Raw genomic sequence first — 16,429 nt, 5'->3', positions numbered from 1 at the left:
AAGTATTAGTAAATACATTTATTGTTAAAAAGAATTTCACATAACTGTTTCTTTACGATGGAGAATGTCTATAGACACATCTTCCATACCAAAATTAGAAAGAAGAATCTTCAATTTGGAGTCAATCATGTTATACTAGGGAAAATCTTACTTTGATTGGCCATTCTTCATACTTGGAACACAATGTAAATAGAAAAAACTTATTAATTTTGAAATTATTCTTCCATCTAATACTATGCATTGGTTCCATAGGCTTTGTAGCTGAGCAGTTTCTAAATAACACAGCCACTCAACTGACATACCATGGATTATGTGAACTAACTTCAACGGTTCAGGAAGGAGAACTTTGTGTGTTCTTTCGGAATAATCATTTTAGCACCATGACCAAATACAAGGTATGATATAGAAATAGCTATTTAATTGTTATTCTAAATTAAAGAAGCTGGATTTAGAGATGTCTTATGATCTACTTCAAAATAAAAACAAATTCAGCATAATATTCTTTTATTCATCAGATTATGAAGGTAATTATTAAATACTCCTTTAGGATGCAATGGATTCACAATCTAAGTGTTACTTCAAATCAGCTTTTGTTTTAAGTCTCAATCCCTTTTTCACAGATTACTGCATTAAAAAGTATTATTTCCTAGGAAAAAAAATAAACATAAACCTTAGAAATAGAACTAGGATTGCTGGTAATGATGGATGTGTATATTTGAGGGTTAAAGGAGGTTAGAAGAATAGGATCTGTCTTTAGGATGGTGTTTACTATTATTAAAGTTATCAGCGTGACTTTAAATTCTTCTTATGCCATTTATGGCTCTGCCAAAAATCTTACTGGTTTATCCTTTTTGTTATCTCTTCATCCATCTCTTCCATTTTTACAGCTGCTACCAATGAGGAGTTTATCAACATATAGGGAGGCTTCTGTGATAGGATACTGCCCTGATCATGTCTGTAATATACCAAAAATGTTCAGTAGCATTCAGTGCCTAGAGGATAAAAATGCAAGGTATTTTCTACTATCCTCTTTTGCCAACACTTAGCTTCAGCCATATAGTGTGTCTGCTCATTAATAATCCTGTATCTTTGGGGTGCCTGGGTGGCTCAGTTGGTTAAGCATCTGACTTCAGCTTGGGTCATGATCTCGAGGTCTGTGAGTTTGAGGCCCATGTTGGGCTCTGTGCTGACAGCTCGGAGCCTGCTTCAGATTCTGTGTCTCCCTCTCTCTTTGCCCCTCCCCCATTCACACCCTGTCTTTCTCTTTCAAAGACGAATAAACATTAAAAAAAATTTTTTAATTCCTCTATCTTCGTACACACTTTATACTTTCCCATTTCTGCACTTTTACTATCATTTCTTCTTAATTCCTATTTGAAGAGATCTCATTCCTTTTAGCCTATCCATATTTCACCTATCCTTTTTCTTTAAGTTTATTTTTAATTTATTTTGAGAGAGAGAGAGATCAGGGGAGGGGGCAGAGAGAGAGGGAGAGAGAGAGTCTCAAGCACTGTCAGCACGGAGCCCTATGTGGGGCTTGATCTCACAAACCATGAGATCATGCATAACCTGAGCCAAAATCAAGAGTGGGACACTTAACTGACTTCAGCTCAGTTCATGATCTCACAGTCCATGAGTTCAAGCCCTGCATTGGGCCCTGTGCTGACAGCTCAGAGCCTGGGGCCTAGTTTGGATTCTGTGTCTCCCTCTCTCTCTGCCCCTCCCCTGCTCGTACTCTCTCTCTATCTCTCAAACATTAAAAAAAAATGTTTATGAAAGAAACATTTCAGGGGCGCCTGGGTAGCTCAGTCTGTTAAGTGTCCAACTTCAGCCCAAGTCATGATCTCACGGTTCATGGGTGCGAGCCCTGTGTCAGCCAGCCCTCTGGCTGACAGCTCGAAGCCTGGAGCCTGCTTAAGATTCTGTGTCTCCCAGGGCCTCTGGGTGGCTCAGTTGGTTAAGTGTACGACTTCAGCTCAGGTCATGATCTCATGGTTTGTGAATTTGAGCCCCACATCAGGCTCTGTGCTGACAGCTCACAACCTGGAGCCTGCTTCAATTCTGTGTCTCCTCTCTCTGCCGCTCTCCCGCTCATGGCTCTGTCTCTGTCTCTCAAAAATAAACATTAAAAAAAAAAAAAAGATTCTATGTCTTCATCTCTCGGCCCCAACCCCACTTGTGCTCTCTCTCAAAAATAAATAAACATTAAAATAAATTTTTTTAAATAAAAAAAAAGCAGCATTTCAAATTCACTCCTTAAACCAGTGGTTCTCAACCAGATTGTATGCTAGAACTACCTGGAAGCTTTTTAAAAAATAACCAATGCCCAAGAGCCCATCACCAATTCAGTTAAGTGAGACTGTCTGGAGGTAGGGCCTAAGCATCTGTATTTTTTAAATGCTCCCCAGGTGATTTAAATGTGCAGTCAGTTTTCTTTTCCTGCAAATGTGCCTTCTTTCTCTAAATGAAAGTAAGCTGATTTGAAGTCAGAAATCAAGTCTTCATATTTCCTTCAACACTTTAATCAATGAATTGCACAAAGTGGTGTAAAATAATGTTCTGTTTGCTTATATAAGAATGCTCTAAGCAGTGAGTAATATATGGAACTGTTGAATCACTATATTGTATACCTGAAATTAATGTAACACTGTGTGTTAACTATACTGGAATTAAAATTTTTAATTAAAAAAAAATACTCTAAAGCCCTAGCTTCCTGTTTTATTAGTTATAGCAGGCATTCATTTGTATTGCTCCCACATTTGAGGCGTATGTGTGCTAGGTACAAGCCCAGAATCATCCATGCTTTTCAGAAATTTAAGGCCCCAAAACCTCAGAATCAGCATTATTGCTAGGTGGTATATAGTGCTTAGTTGTCTTGCTTTATCTGATGTCTTCAAGTCCACACTTCATTCATTTACAAATATCTATCAAGCCTGATTATGTCAAATATTTACTAAACATGATTATGTCTGGGTGCTCAGCCGGTACTAGGACTGCAGCCTGAGCAGGGCAGCTTTGGATCCTACCATTTAAGCACCTCCTAGTTTGTCAAGAAACATATGTTAAATAATTGTACAAATAGTTATTATTTCTATTGAGGTATACTATGTAAAGGGTACATAAACATGCTGTGGGTGCCTTTATCAGGACTTAGAACCGAGTTGGGATGTCAAGAAAAACTTCCTTGAGAAGTTAACATTTAAACTGAAAAATGAATCTTTTAGTTTAACCAGTTAGCAAAAAAAAAAAAAAGGATTAACTAAGCATATAAAACCTGTGTGCAAAGGCCCTGAGAAAGGAAAGAACTCTTTAAGGAATTATAAGAAGGCCTGTATGAAGCATAGAAAATAAGAGGCATGGTATAAGGGTAAAGAGATAGGTGTAAGTACCAGACCTTGAATAGAGTCCTGAGTTAAGAAGAGAAACACATCTTGGTCTCCTGATGGTCTAGTGGTTCTTTGTGTTTTCTTTTCTTTTTTTTTTTTTTTTTTTTTTGGCTTAGCAGGAGTGAGATAGTTCAATGGGAAAATAAGATCTCTGGCTGTTATTGGTGGTGGTTATGCAGCCTCTCCAGACGGAACTGTAGATGTTTTTCTCTTTTCTATCAAGGCCATGTCCCTGACCAGAAGTCCTTTACTAGTCAAGCTAGGTATTCCCACTGTTCCTATGTGGTTGGGGGAGGGATGCCTCCCCTCAAGACTTTCTACCATGTGTCTATTTCTGGACTAAGTATACATTTCTGTGAGATAATGATAACTCATAGAATGTGTACATTCTGTTTCTCTGCTTCCACATTTTTCTCAGGGAACCTTATTTTGTGGCTAAACAGTGTTTCAAAGATGATGTGTTATCTTCCTCCCCCCACTCCCCCTTGTACAACATTAAGGTGCTTTGGACTTCGAGGCAAGTGTGGATGTGGATTCAGTTAGGAGTCTATTGTGCAGGGCCAAGTAAGATGTTATACTGACTTGGACTAGGATGGTAAAGAAATGGAGAGTAGAAACATTCCATAGACATTTAGGAGATATAATCAACCAGATTTGGTGATTAGGATATAAAAAATAAGAAAGAATGTTTTCTGGATTCTGAGCATGAAGAACTGGATAAATGGTGGTGTTCCAGAGAACACTGGATGAGGAGAAGAGAAACATCATGAAATCAGTCTTGGAACTGTTAGAGCTGCTTCCAAGGCATTCCTCCAAGTGGAAATGTTGGGTAAATGGTTCAAGACTGGAATAATTTTGGGGTATAAATGGTAATTTGGGGAAAGGATGAGATTCACAAGGTAAATATAGAAGAGAAGAAAAGAGAAGGCTTAGGACAGAGATTTAAGGAGTGCCAACATTTAAGGATCAACTAAAGGAATATGAACTAGCAAAGGAGACTGAGAAAGAAAAAAAGAAAAGGAAAATCTGAAGAGTATGGTATCATGTAAGCCAATGGGGAGAGAGTATTTCAAGAAGAACAGAGATCTCACTTGTTAAATGCTGTTGAGAGGATGAGAAACATGAGAACACTGGGGGAACCTGTCCATTGGTGATGGATTTCATTGATATCTTTTAGAGAATGGCAGCAGGAAAAACTCAATTTGAATTGGTTAAGTGATTGGAATGTCAGGAACTAGAAACAGATTATAGGAAACTATTTGAAACTGTGTGGGAGCATAGACATAATGGCTCATAGCTGTAGTGGCATATGGAATCCAGAGGGTTTTTTTGTTTTGTTTTTTGTCTTTTTAAAAAAATTTTTTAATGTTTATTTTTGAGAGAGAGAGACAGAGTGCAAGCAGGGGAGGGGCAAAGAGCAAGAGGGAGACACAGAATCCAAAGCAGGCTCTAGGCTCTGAGCTGTCAGAACAGAGCCCAATGCGGGGCTTGAACTCATAAACCATGAGATCTTCACCTGAAACGATGTCAGACACTTCATCGACTAAGGCACCCAAGTGCCCCTGTTTTTGTTTTTTTCATGTGAGAGACTTGGTCATGTTTGGACTCAATAGAGTGAGAAAGCTTGAAGATTCAGGAGAGGAGATAATTGATGTTAGAAGGCCCCTAAGAAGGTGAGATAGGATAGAAGTTTTCACAGGTGAAGGGGACTAACCCGTCATTGAGAAAGAGATCTGTTCATTGTAAAGGAGGGAAGGAATAGACTATGAGTACAGCTACGGGTAAATTTATAGATTTGGTGGCAGGAACTAGAGAAAGCTACTGTTTGAATGCTTCTAGTTTTTGTGTTGTTTGGAAGGCAAGATCCTTTACTAAGACTGAGAAGGTAAGTTTGGTTCCAGATTTGAAGGAGGTAGTTTGAAATAGTCTTTATAGCACCTGGGGGGAAATTGTAACCAGAGAAATTGAGGATTGTAATTATTACGTGAATATGCATCCTGGATGATTTTTCTGTAGACATATTCATCAGAGTATAGGCAAAGCAAAGGTAGCTAGTTTATTATTCTGCATTTGGGACTTTAAGTGGGTACAATAAAGAATAGAAAAGCAAAGGAATTGAGGAACATCATTCTCTACTAAGGTAATCCTGTTTTTACAGAAGAAATAAATTGGAACAACAATCTTGGTGGCCAATCACTAAGGGAAATACTTACTTTCCCTTTTTTACTATAGTGACCACCAAACTGAAACCGTAACACTGGTTTTTTTGCTTTTTATTATGAAAAACTGCAAACTTAGAGAAAAATGAGACTAATTTAATGTGTGCCTATTATACTGATCAGTTTCAACAATTTTGACATTTACTGTTTTCATCTATTTTTGTATTTTTGCTTATATTTCAATATACATGTTTAAACAAGGACATTTTTCTTTCAAATCACAGTACCATTACTGCATCTAACAAAATTAACTATTATTTTTAGTATTATCTAATACCCAAGCCATATTCAAGTCTCCCATTTATCTTTCAAATGGCTTTATAGATAGTTTGTTCAAACCAGGGTCTAATCAAGGAACATACATTTGGTGAAGTAAGTCTATTTTAATATCATGCAAATTTTGCGTTTTCTAGGAATCTTACGGGCCTGTGAACATATTTATTTATGTCTCATTATACTCCTCTCAGTCCTATTTCCTGTATTCCCATTAAACTATCTTTCCAATCATGAGTGTCTATAAATAAGACACTGCTTTACGTCTGGCAGAGTACCTAATGAGTACATTCTTTGTAAGAGTCTGAGACATTTTCCCTCCTCATTGACCCAATGGCTGATTAACTGATTTACAACAAAATCTATAACATTTCTTTGGCTGTTGGTGTAGAGCTAAAAGCCCTAAAATAGAATACTTAATATAAAGTTCAGGAAAGGCATTCCTCCATCATGGCATCCATTAGCTTGAGAAGGAAATAGGATATAAGATTGTGACCTTGTTCTGTTAAACCTGTTCAGCATTGAAACTATTATTCTCTACCACTAATTCCTGGGTTGTTAGAATTTCTGTAGTTCTTTATAAATTTGAGCCCCAGGGAATCTGATCTAATAAGGATATAAGCAAGGAAAAATTATAAAGCTGCTTTTTCAAATAAGATATGGCTGCTTTTAATACTACATTAAGTCTTCATGACATTTCATCTTTGAAGACCCTCAGATTTTAGGGCCATTTTATGCATTCATATTTAATGATCATTTCTCATCTTCCTACCCCTGTGAACTCTTTGGAATACCTATAATATAAATACAGTTGATCCCACAGAATTCCAGATATACTTTCAACAAAAAATAAATTTAACATAGGGATAGAATACTTTCTACTACAGATAAATGGTGTCTATAACTAGGAGCCTATAATAATAAATTGTGGAGTATTAAACTATTTATATAAATGCCAATAATAAATTGGTAATGTCATACATGTCTGTAACTCTGTTATTTGTGGGGCTTATTTTTTACTATGATTTGCAGAAAGGATCTTTATGCTTTCTGATACCCATGTCGTATCATATGCCATTATCATCCCCGGACCAAGCTCTACAAGGAGGAAGTCCATGTTGGCAGGGCAAAGGATTACCTAGGAAAGGTTGTCATCTACAATTGTTTTATTGATTGTACTATTTCTTTAGGAATTTACTAAACTCTAATTGATGTGTAAAAATCTTTTTTCATTTAAAGTCTTTCAAACTCTAGAGACATATGAGCTAGGACTTTTATTTGACCACAGGGAAGGTATATATCTCTAGTATTTTAATGTCTCTAGTATTCATCCTTGTTCTGACTCCTCTTTTTAGGCACTGAATAGAGGCAGGGACAAATTCTCTGTTAGGTTAAACTTTTTGATGACTCTATGTAAAGCATTGAAGACAATAGATATTTCTAAAACCTGTACCTCGACAAAGTATTCTCTCTTTACTAACTTTATGATTCCATATTCATAGACTATTTATTAGGCCTTCTGCCATTGCACAGTCATAATAGATGGGTTAGTCAAATTGATACTGTTTTTTTTTTTTTCCTGAATACTGTCTACCAATCGACCTTACACTTCCCAACTATCTAACATAACATGATTTGTGGTTTTTATTGCATAGCTTCTCATGACATTTTCCCTAACCATAGATATTAATTGACTTCCTGTTACTGGAAAGACCTCTTATCATTCCTAGTTTTGTGATTTACTATTACTAAATCCTGGACAAGTACCTTTGCTGTTTATTCCTATTGCTAGCAAAGTAATCAAGTACAGCTCTTGTTAGTTATTTGTTGTAATAACACTCTCTGTGATTCCTTCATTAAACTCTTCATCCCTCATCTGTCCATCAGGAACAAGTAACATATACCCCCCCAATTTCTGCTATCTCTTATGTTACTTTGCTCCATGTAGTACCACTTAATCTTGTACAACTAAACTGGGCAAATCATCTTGGCAAATCCGTATTTTGAATATGTGATCCTATGAAGATCTTTGCTTTTCATCAGCATAACTAGATTAGGATCTGAAAGCAGCAGGAAGAGACCCACCCTAGTGAGAGAGCAGATGCTTTCAGTGCCATTCCTGTGGTTCCAGGTAGTAAGGTGACTTTTTTATCCAGGCAAGAAATTTGAAAGTATAAAAATGAGTTGTAAATAAACTACCTCTTTGGTAGAAACAGACCTTTGTAGGTCTGTTTTGCTTTTCATATTGTCTATATAATCATGACTTTTAGATTCTTATATATATAATTATATACCTAAGATTTAATTATTCCATTTTATTCTTATGATCCTTCTCCATTCTGCTTGCTCTTGAGTAAGGTAAACTACTAATTCCTTGGCTGTTTATAGATCACTTGGCTTCTAGATCTTTGGTTTATATAATGACATCTGTGTAGTTCTTTCCCCATCATGACACCCTCTTTTTTTTTTTTTCGTGACGTCCTCTTAATCATCCCTTATCCATGTCAGCCTTCATATCCATGTCTTTTATATTCATAACTGTTTATTTTTTTTATTTATTAAAAAAAATTTTTTTTTAATGTTCATTTATTTTTGAGACAGAGAGAGACAGAGCATGAACGGGGGAGGGTCAGAGAGAGAGGGAGACACAGAATCTGAAACAGGCTCCAGGCTCTGAGCTGTCAGCACAGAGCCCGACGCGGGGCTCGAACTCACAGACCGTGAGATCATGACCTGAACCGAAGTCGGACACCCAACCGACTGAGCCACCCGGGCGCCCCTCACAACTGTTTATTGTACCTCTTGGTTTTAATTACTGACATCTCTGTGGAGTATATCAAAACCAGGATTTTTGGGGTTGGCTTTTGTTTGCATTTTTACTTTACATTTAGGGATAAGAAGCAAAAAGTAGTTTAGGAGGAGATACAGTTCTAAAAAAGTGCTAAGGCCATATTAAATAAATCTATTCTCTGTTCTTTTTGACTAAGACTATACTGGGATTTGTCTTTTTCCATAGAAGGCTACGTTGAAGTAAAAATTCAATTAATTTAGGATTTTTAAAATTTAGTTATTTAAAAAAAATTTTAGGGTCGCCTGGGTGGCTCAGTCGGTTAAGCGTCCGACTTCAGCTCAGGTCACGATCTCGTGGGCTGTGAGTTCGAGCCCCACGTCAGGCTCTGGGCTGTTGGCTCAGAGCCTGGAGCCTGCTTCCGATTCTGTGTCTCTCTCTCTTTCTGCCCCTCCCCCGTTCATGCTCTGTCTCTCTCTGTCTCAAAAATAACCGTTAAAAAAAAAATTAAAAAAAATTTTTTGTTAATGTTTATTTTTGAGAGAGAGAGAGAGAGAGAAACTGAGTGTGAGCATGAGCAGGGGAAGGAGCAGAGAGAGGGAGACACAGAATCTGAAGTAGGCTCCAAGCTCTAAGCTGTCAGCACAGAGCCTGATGTGGGGCAGAACTCATGAACTGCAAGATCATGACCTGAGCCAAAGTTGGACGCTTAACCAACTGAGCCACCCACATGCCCCAAAATTTAGTTTGTTTTTTTAAAAATTTTTTTTAACGTTTATTTATTTTAGAGACAGAGCATGAATGGGGGAGGGTCAGAGAGAGGGAGACAGAGAATCTGAAACAGGCTCCAGGCTCTGAGCAGTCAGCACAGAGCCCGACGCGGGACTCGAACTCACGGACCGCGAGATCGTGACCTGAGCCGCAGTCGGACGCTTAACTGACTGAGCCACCCAGGCGCCCCTAGTTTTTTTTTTTTTTTTAAAGGTGGCTGATACATCAAAAATTGTCACATTAAAAAAATTTTTTAAGGGGGATGAGGTGAGGAATGTAGAAACAGACTAAGATAGGTGATAGATTTTACAGTGTAGGCAGAGATTTTCTCCTAAATGGGAGACAGGAAAAGGTGATAGCTACAGAAATTTTGAGATAGATTTAAGTGGTATTCATGAATTGAATCTTATATTCAACTAGCATTATGTCCCTTGCATTGTGCTAAACACTTTACATGTATTACCTCGTTTAATTTTCACAGCTTCTGAGGAGTGGATGTTATTACTCCCACTTTACAACTGAATGAATAAGCTTAAAGGCACTAAGTAACTTGCCCGAGACCATTCAGAGTGTAAGCACCTCCAGTCTGACTTTCAAGCCCACACTCAACAGCTCTGCCTCTCTGGATGGATAAGAAAGCTATTTGTAGACGAGAGAGACGCTTGTTAAGTAGAAGTAAAGTTCATCTTTCAATTTATAAAATATCTTAGAAATTTTCTGGTTAAATCTACTCTATATCACTTCATAATAAAGAAAAGAAGAGTCCAAAGACATTAAGTAATTTGAATCCAAGCTTGTCAACCAAAAATATTTGGCAGTGTTGGGGCGCCTGGGTGGCTTGTTGGTTAAGTGTCCGACTTCAGCTCAGGTCATGATCTCGCAGTCCGCCCCCGTCGGGCTCTGTGCTGACAGCTCAGAGCCTGGAGCCTGCTTCATATTCTGTGTCTCCCTCTCTCTCTGCCCCTCCCCTGCTCATGCTCTGTCTCTCTCTCTGTCTCAAAAATAAATAAAAACATTAAAAAAAATTAAAATATATTTGGCAGTGCTTTCCACCATATTTAAAGGCTGGAATTACATAATTAATTTGTTTATACATTTGACAAGTTTTCTTCTATTTTATCAATTTACAAATTATGATGACATTGTCATGTATGTTGTTAATACAAGTAAATCATAGTCTGTATAGAACTAATTTATCAGGCTATTTTAAATGTTTATTTTTGAGAGAGAGAGAGAAAGAGAGAGAGAGAGGGGTGGGGGGGGAGGGAACAAACGGGAGGGGCAGAGAGAGAGAGAGGGAAACACAAACTCTAAAACAGGCTTCAGGCTCTGAGCTGTCAGCACAGAGCCCAGAGCCTGACATGGGGCCTGAACCCACAAACTGTGAGATTATGACCTGAGCCAAAGTCAGACGCTTAACCGACAGAGCCACCCAGGCACCCCTATCAGGGTATTTGAGATAAAATAGTTTTTCATTCTGTTTTTGGTGATCCAATTGCCTAGTTTTCTTTGTTTGTTTTAATTTTTTTTTTCAAGTTTACATCCCAGTTAGTTAGCATACGGTGCAAAAATTATTTTAGTAGTAGAATCCAGTGATTCATCCCCTACATATAACACCCAGTGCTTATCCCAACAAGTGTCTTCCTTAATGCCCCTTGCCCATTTAGCCCATCCCCTCACCCACAACCCCTCCAGCAACCCTCAATTTGTTCTCTAGATTTATGACTCTCTTATGTTTTGTTCCCCTCCCTGTTTTTCTATTATTTTTGCTTCCCTTCCCTTTTGTTCATCTGTTTGGTATCTTAAATTCCACATATGAGTGAAGTCATATGATATTTGTCTTTCTCTGACTAATTTCACTTAGCATATTACACTCTAGTTCCATCCACATTATTGCAAATGGCAAGATTTCATTCTTTTTGGTTGTCAAGTAATAACTCCATTGTATATATATATACCACATCTTCATTTTCCATTCATCTGTCAGTGGACATTTGGGCTCTTTCCATACTTCGGCTATTGTCAATACAGCTGCTATAAACATTGGGGTGCATGTGCCCCTTTGAAACAGCACACCTGTGTCCCTTGGATAAGTACCTAGTACTGTAATTGCTGGATTGTAGGGAAGTTCTATTTTTAACTTTTTGAGGAACCTCCATACTGTTTTCCAGACTCCAATTGCCTAGTTGGTAAAAAAAATTATGAAAATTATCTAATGTCATTTATTTATTATTTTCATATAACAAAAGACTTATACATTGTATACATTAATACCTAATTTAAGAATTTAATATATGCATCTTGTATGCATTATTTTCTTTCTTTTAATGATGATATTTATTGAGCAGTATTCCCATGATAGACATGAGCCCTTTAAATGTTTATTTATTTTTTTTAGAAAGAGAGAGAGAACACAAGCAGGGAAAGAGCAGAAAGCAAGGAGAGAGAGAATCCCAAGGAAACTCTGCACTGTCAGCACAGAGCCAGATGTGGGGCTCGAACTCATGAACTGTGAGATCATGACCTGAGCCGAAACAAGAGTCATATGCTTAACTGACTGAGTCACCCAGGTGCCCCTGTATTTGTTGTTTTGTTAAAAATTAGTGTTTAGAGACTAGTGAGTAAGATTGGGAGAAAGAGTCAAGGTTTAGAAAAGAATGCTTTGACTAGATAATGAAGAAAAGTGCTAGGATATATAAGCAAGAAATACTCTTGATGGTGATTTAATTGTAGACTCTCAGGAACAAATGGGCCTAAACTATTCAGTACTAATTAATACATACTTTGCTATTCTACAGTGCAATTATATAAAGGAACTGTTGAGTAATAACCAGCATTGTTGACAGGGGACTAGTAACAGACTTTTTTGATACACGTCAAGATCTAAAAGAGGAAGAAATTGAGGCTGATGGTCCATGAGAAGACAGGACATCTATTTCAAGAAAGAGACACCATTTTAGTTAAACTTACAAATATTCATATGCTATGGGTGGTAATGGCTTTCAACAAACCCTCCCAGAATTTACTCATCTTTTTTGTTGTTGTTGTTAATGTTTATTTTTGAGAGAGACAGAGAGAGTGTGGGAGCGGCAGAGAGAGGAGGATAGAGGATCTGAAGCAGGCTTTGTGCTGACAGTAGAGAACCCGATGTGGGGCTCGAACTCAAGAACCGTGAGAATATGACCTGAACTGAAGTCAGACACTTAACCAACTTTTTTTAAGATTACTTATTTATTTTGAGAGAGAGAGAGAGAGAGAGAGAGAGCGAGCGAGCATGAGTGCGGGAGGGGCAGAGATAGGGGGAGAGAACCAATCCCAAGCAGGCTCTGTGCTGTCAGCACAGAGCCCAGTGCAGGGCTCAGTCTCATGTACCATGAGATCATGACCTGAGCCAAAATCAAGAGTTGGATGCTTAATCACCTGAGCCACCCAGGCACCCCCAGAATTTACCTATCTTAAAGTGTCCTTGGAGAGTAAGACTGTGGTTTCTTTTCCTAGTTAGTAGCCATTCTAATATACGATGTACATAAAATAAATTATAAAATCTCAATATTGTATAATATAATGATATGTTAAAGTGTACGGTGACAAGTTTAGGTATAGAAGGGTCAGATTTATTCAACAGTGGAATATTGGCTGGAAAGAACTTTGAGGTTTTCTCTTAAATTATTTTATCAAATTATTTTAGGACAAAGTAGACCCTGACTGGGCATTAAAAATATGTTAAGTAATGAGGATGCATGGATGAATAAAACATGCCTCTGGTCCTCAAGGAGCTTGAAATACATTAAGACAGAGAAGTAAATAGACACACTACTACAATTCAATGTGTAAAGTGCTATGATAGTGGTAAATGCAGCATTCTATGGAATCACAAAAAAGGGTACCCAATACAAAGTAAGGAGAGATCATTACTTTCCATGATATGAATCCTCAAGCACTTAGCATAATACTGAGCATATGGTGGTCTTCAAATATTTGATGAATTGGAACCTACTTGATTTAAAAAAAAAAAAAAAAAAAAAAGAGCCTGGACTTAATTTTTGCTTAAAGCAAAGTCTTTAAACTGTTTATGCCAAAATGTTTTTCTTTATGAATACTTTCATGTTGATTGAGTAATTTCAATGACCATATAAATTAATCAGAGCTATGTAGAGCTAACTCTTGGATGTAACTAGTAGTAGACAACAGGATGGATTTCATATTTTAGAAACAGCTGTGCTGCACAGAGCTGGACACATAGTAAATGTTCAACACTAATTATTTAGTTTTTTTAAAAAACTTCAGAGTTTATGGGGCACCTGGGTGGCTCAATCGAGCGTCTGACTTCGGCTCAGGTCATGATCTCACGGTTTGTAGTTTGAGCCCCACATCAGGCTCTGTGCTGACAGCTCAGAGCCTGGAGCCTGCTTTGAACTCTGTGTCTTCCTCTCTCTCTGCCCCACCCCCACTCATGCTCTGTCTCTCAAGAATGAATAAACATTATGGGGCGCCTGGGTGGCTTGGTTGGTTAAGCGTCCGACCTCGGCTCAGGTCATGATCTCACGGTCTGTGAGTTTGAGCCCCGCCTCGGGCTCTGTGCTGACCGCTCAGAGCCTGGAGCCTGTTTCAGATTCTGTGTCTCCCTCTCTCTCTGCCCCTCCCCTGTTTATGCTCTGTCTCTCTCTGTCTCAAAAATAAATAAACGTTAAAAAAAAAAATTTAAAAAAAATGAATAAACATTAAATTTTTTTAAATAAATAAAAGTTCAGAGTTTATTCAGTGATTTCTTGTCGTTGCAAATGAAAAGATCTCATTCTTTTTTATGGCTCAGTAATATTCCACATATATATATGTATATATATATATGTATATATTTGTATCCTTTGAATAAATGCCTAGAGGTGCAATTGCTGGATTGTAGGATAGTTCTGTTTTTAAATTTTTGAGGAACCTCCATACTTTTTTCCAGAGTGGCTACACCAGTTTGCATTCCCATGGACAGTGTAAGAGGGTTCCTCTTTCTCTACATCCTCACCAACACCTGTTGTTTCCTGTGTTAATTTTAGCCATTCTGACAGGTGTGAGGTGATACCTTATTGTGGTTTTGATTTGTATTTCCCTGATGAGTGATGTTGAGCATCTTCTCTCATGTGTCTGTTAGCCATCTGGATGTCTTTGGAGAAATGTCTATTCATGTCTTCTCATTTTTTAACTAGATTATTTGGGGGGGGGTGTTGAATTGTATAAGTTCTATATATATTTGGGATACTAACCCTTTATCTGATACATCATTTGCAAATATCTTCTCCCATTCTGAAGGTTGCCTTTTAGTTTTGTTGTTTCCTTCACTTTATAGAAGATTTTTATCTTGATGAAGTCCCAGTTACTTGTTTTTCCTTTTTTTTCCCCTTGCCTTAGGAGACATATCTAGTAAGAAGTTCCTACAGCCTGATGTCAAAGAAGTTACTGCCTGTGTTCTCTAGGATTTTGATGGTTTCTTGTCTCACATTTGTCTTTCATCCATCTTGAATTTATGTTTGTGTGTGGTGTAAGAGAGAGGCCAGTTTCGTTCTTTTGCATGTTGCTATTCAGTTTTCCCAACACCATTTGTTGAAGAGACTGTCTTTTTTCCATTGGATATTCTTTCCTGCTTTGTGGAAGATGAGTTGACCGTATAGTTGTGGATCTATTCAATGATTTCTCTAACCCTACCACCAAACTCTTTAAAGGAGTTTCTTAATTACTAAGATTAATTGTGATGAAATAACATGAAAAGCATGAATCTTGTGCAGTAATAAGTACTATATTAACCAGTGGGAACCCTGAGCAAGTAAAATGAAAGCCATATCCTTGGCATATATGAAGGAAAAATGGCTTCTAAGCCTTATATGTAATACTAGGGACACTTTACATATGATTGGACTTAGAGCTAATCCATATGAAAAATTAGAAGTCGGTACTAAATTCTGTGGTAGTGACTATAAATACAAATGAATTCATTAATTAATTCAGTAAATTTAGGTTTCAACTTTATGATCACCCCACCCTAGGCCCAGAGATACAGACATTTAAAAATGTAGTCTGGAAATGACGTAGGGAAACACAATCGTGGCACAATGTGATTCAGTGCTATAATAGAAATAAGTACCAAGTACTGTTGGTATACAAAAGAAGAACAGCTAATGGTGCAGAAAAAGAAAAAATTAGTATGAATTAGGTTAGTCGTAAGCTTAATTTTTTTAATAAGCAGGCAATGTGATATCATTGTGTTGTGACTTTGTAACATTTGTTACCTGATATGTTTTTAAGGAACTTGTAGATTATATTTCTGTTATATAAAATGAGATTATATACCCCCAAAGGCTATTTATAAGTCATGTGGTAGTTGAGTTTGCCAGCAGCTTCCCAAATGTCATTATACTATAGTATACCAATTATGAACTATATTCAAACCCAGGTTGACTTAATTCAGTGAACAAATAAGATATCTACTTTGTCTGCTATTTATTATATCTAACTACTAGGAATCATTAATATGCTATAAACATACAGATGATGAAATTTCCCGTAAATATTAACCAGTTTTGATCCATTTAACAGTCTTTTTTCTTTCTTATTAAGGGTCTACTGTATTTGCTGGTAACAGACCAGGGGTTTCTTACGGAAGAAAAAGTTGTTTGGGAAAGCCTACACAATGTGGATGGTGATGGAAATTTCTGTGACTCAGAATTTCATCTGCGGCCTCCTTCAGATCCTGAAACCGTATACAGAGGACAACAGGATCAGATAGATCAGGTAGATTTGCTTTCTTTTCATATCATTTAAAATGCTCATTCCTTTTGGGGCACCTCGGTAGCTCAGTCATTTAAGCATTCCGACTCTTGGTTTTGGCTCAGGTCATGATCTCCCAGCTTCATGAGTTCAAGCCCTGCATCAGGCTCTGCGCTAAGAGTGCAGAGCCTGCTGGGGATTCTCTCTCTCCTCTCTCTGCCCCTCCCCCACTCGTGCTG

The 16,429-nt window shown here is 37.5% G+C and overlaps 1 protein-coding gene across 4 annotated transcripts in view; it reads left to right on the top strand.

The window, feature by feature from the left end:
• The window catches only part of MINDY2 (MINDY lysine 48 deubiquitinase 2), an 82,140-nt gene that overhangs the window by 52,661 nt on the left and 13,050 nt on the right, over positions 1-16,429 (top strand). For 3 of the 4 annotated variants that reach the window (XR_006961277.1, XR_006961276.1, XM_047075052.1), the window contains exons 6-7: positions 253-395; positions 16,041-16,214. Coding sequence is in view for 1 of the 4 variants with exons in the window: in XM_047075052.1 (XP_046931008.1) it covers positions 253-395; positions 16,041-16,214 (317 nt within the window). In the remaining 3 variants the exon portion in view is untranslated. The remainder of the gene's footprint in view (positions 1-252; positions 396-16,040; positions 16,215-16,429) is intronic. The other variant, XR_006961278.1, reaches the window with a different exon arrangement.

This window comes from Lynx rufus, unplaced genomic scaffold (genome assembly GCF_022079265.1).
Source record: "Lynx rufus isolate CCGP_SWC_20201006 ecotype Redwood Valley unplaced genomic scaffold, mLynRuf1.p SCAF_13, whole genome shotgun sequence".
In the NCBI taxonomy this organism is placed as follows: Eukaryota; Metazoa; Chordata; class Mammalia; order Carnivora; family Felidae; genus Lynx; species Lynx rufus.
The sequence above is the reverse complement of the archived record's forward strand: the minus strand, read 5'-3'. Positions and strand labels throughout refer to the sequence as shown.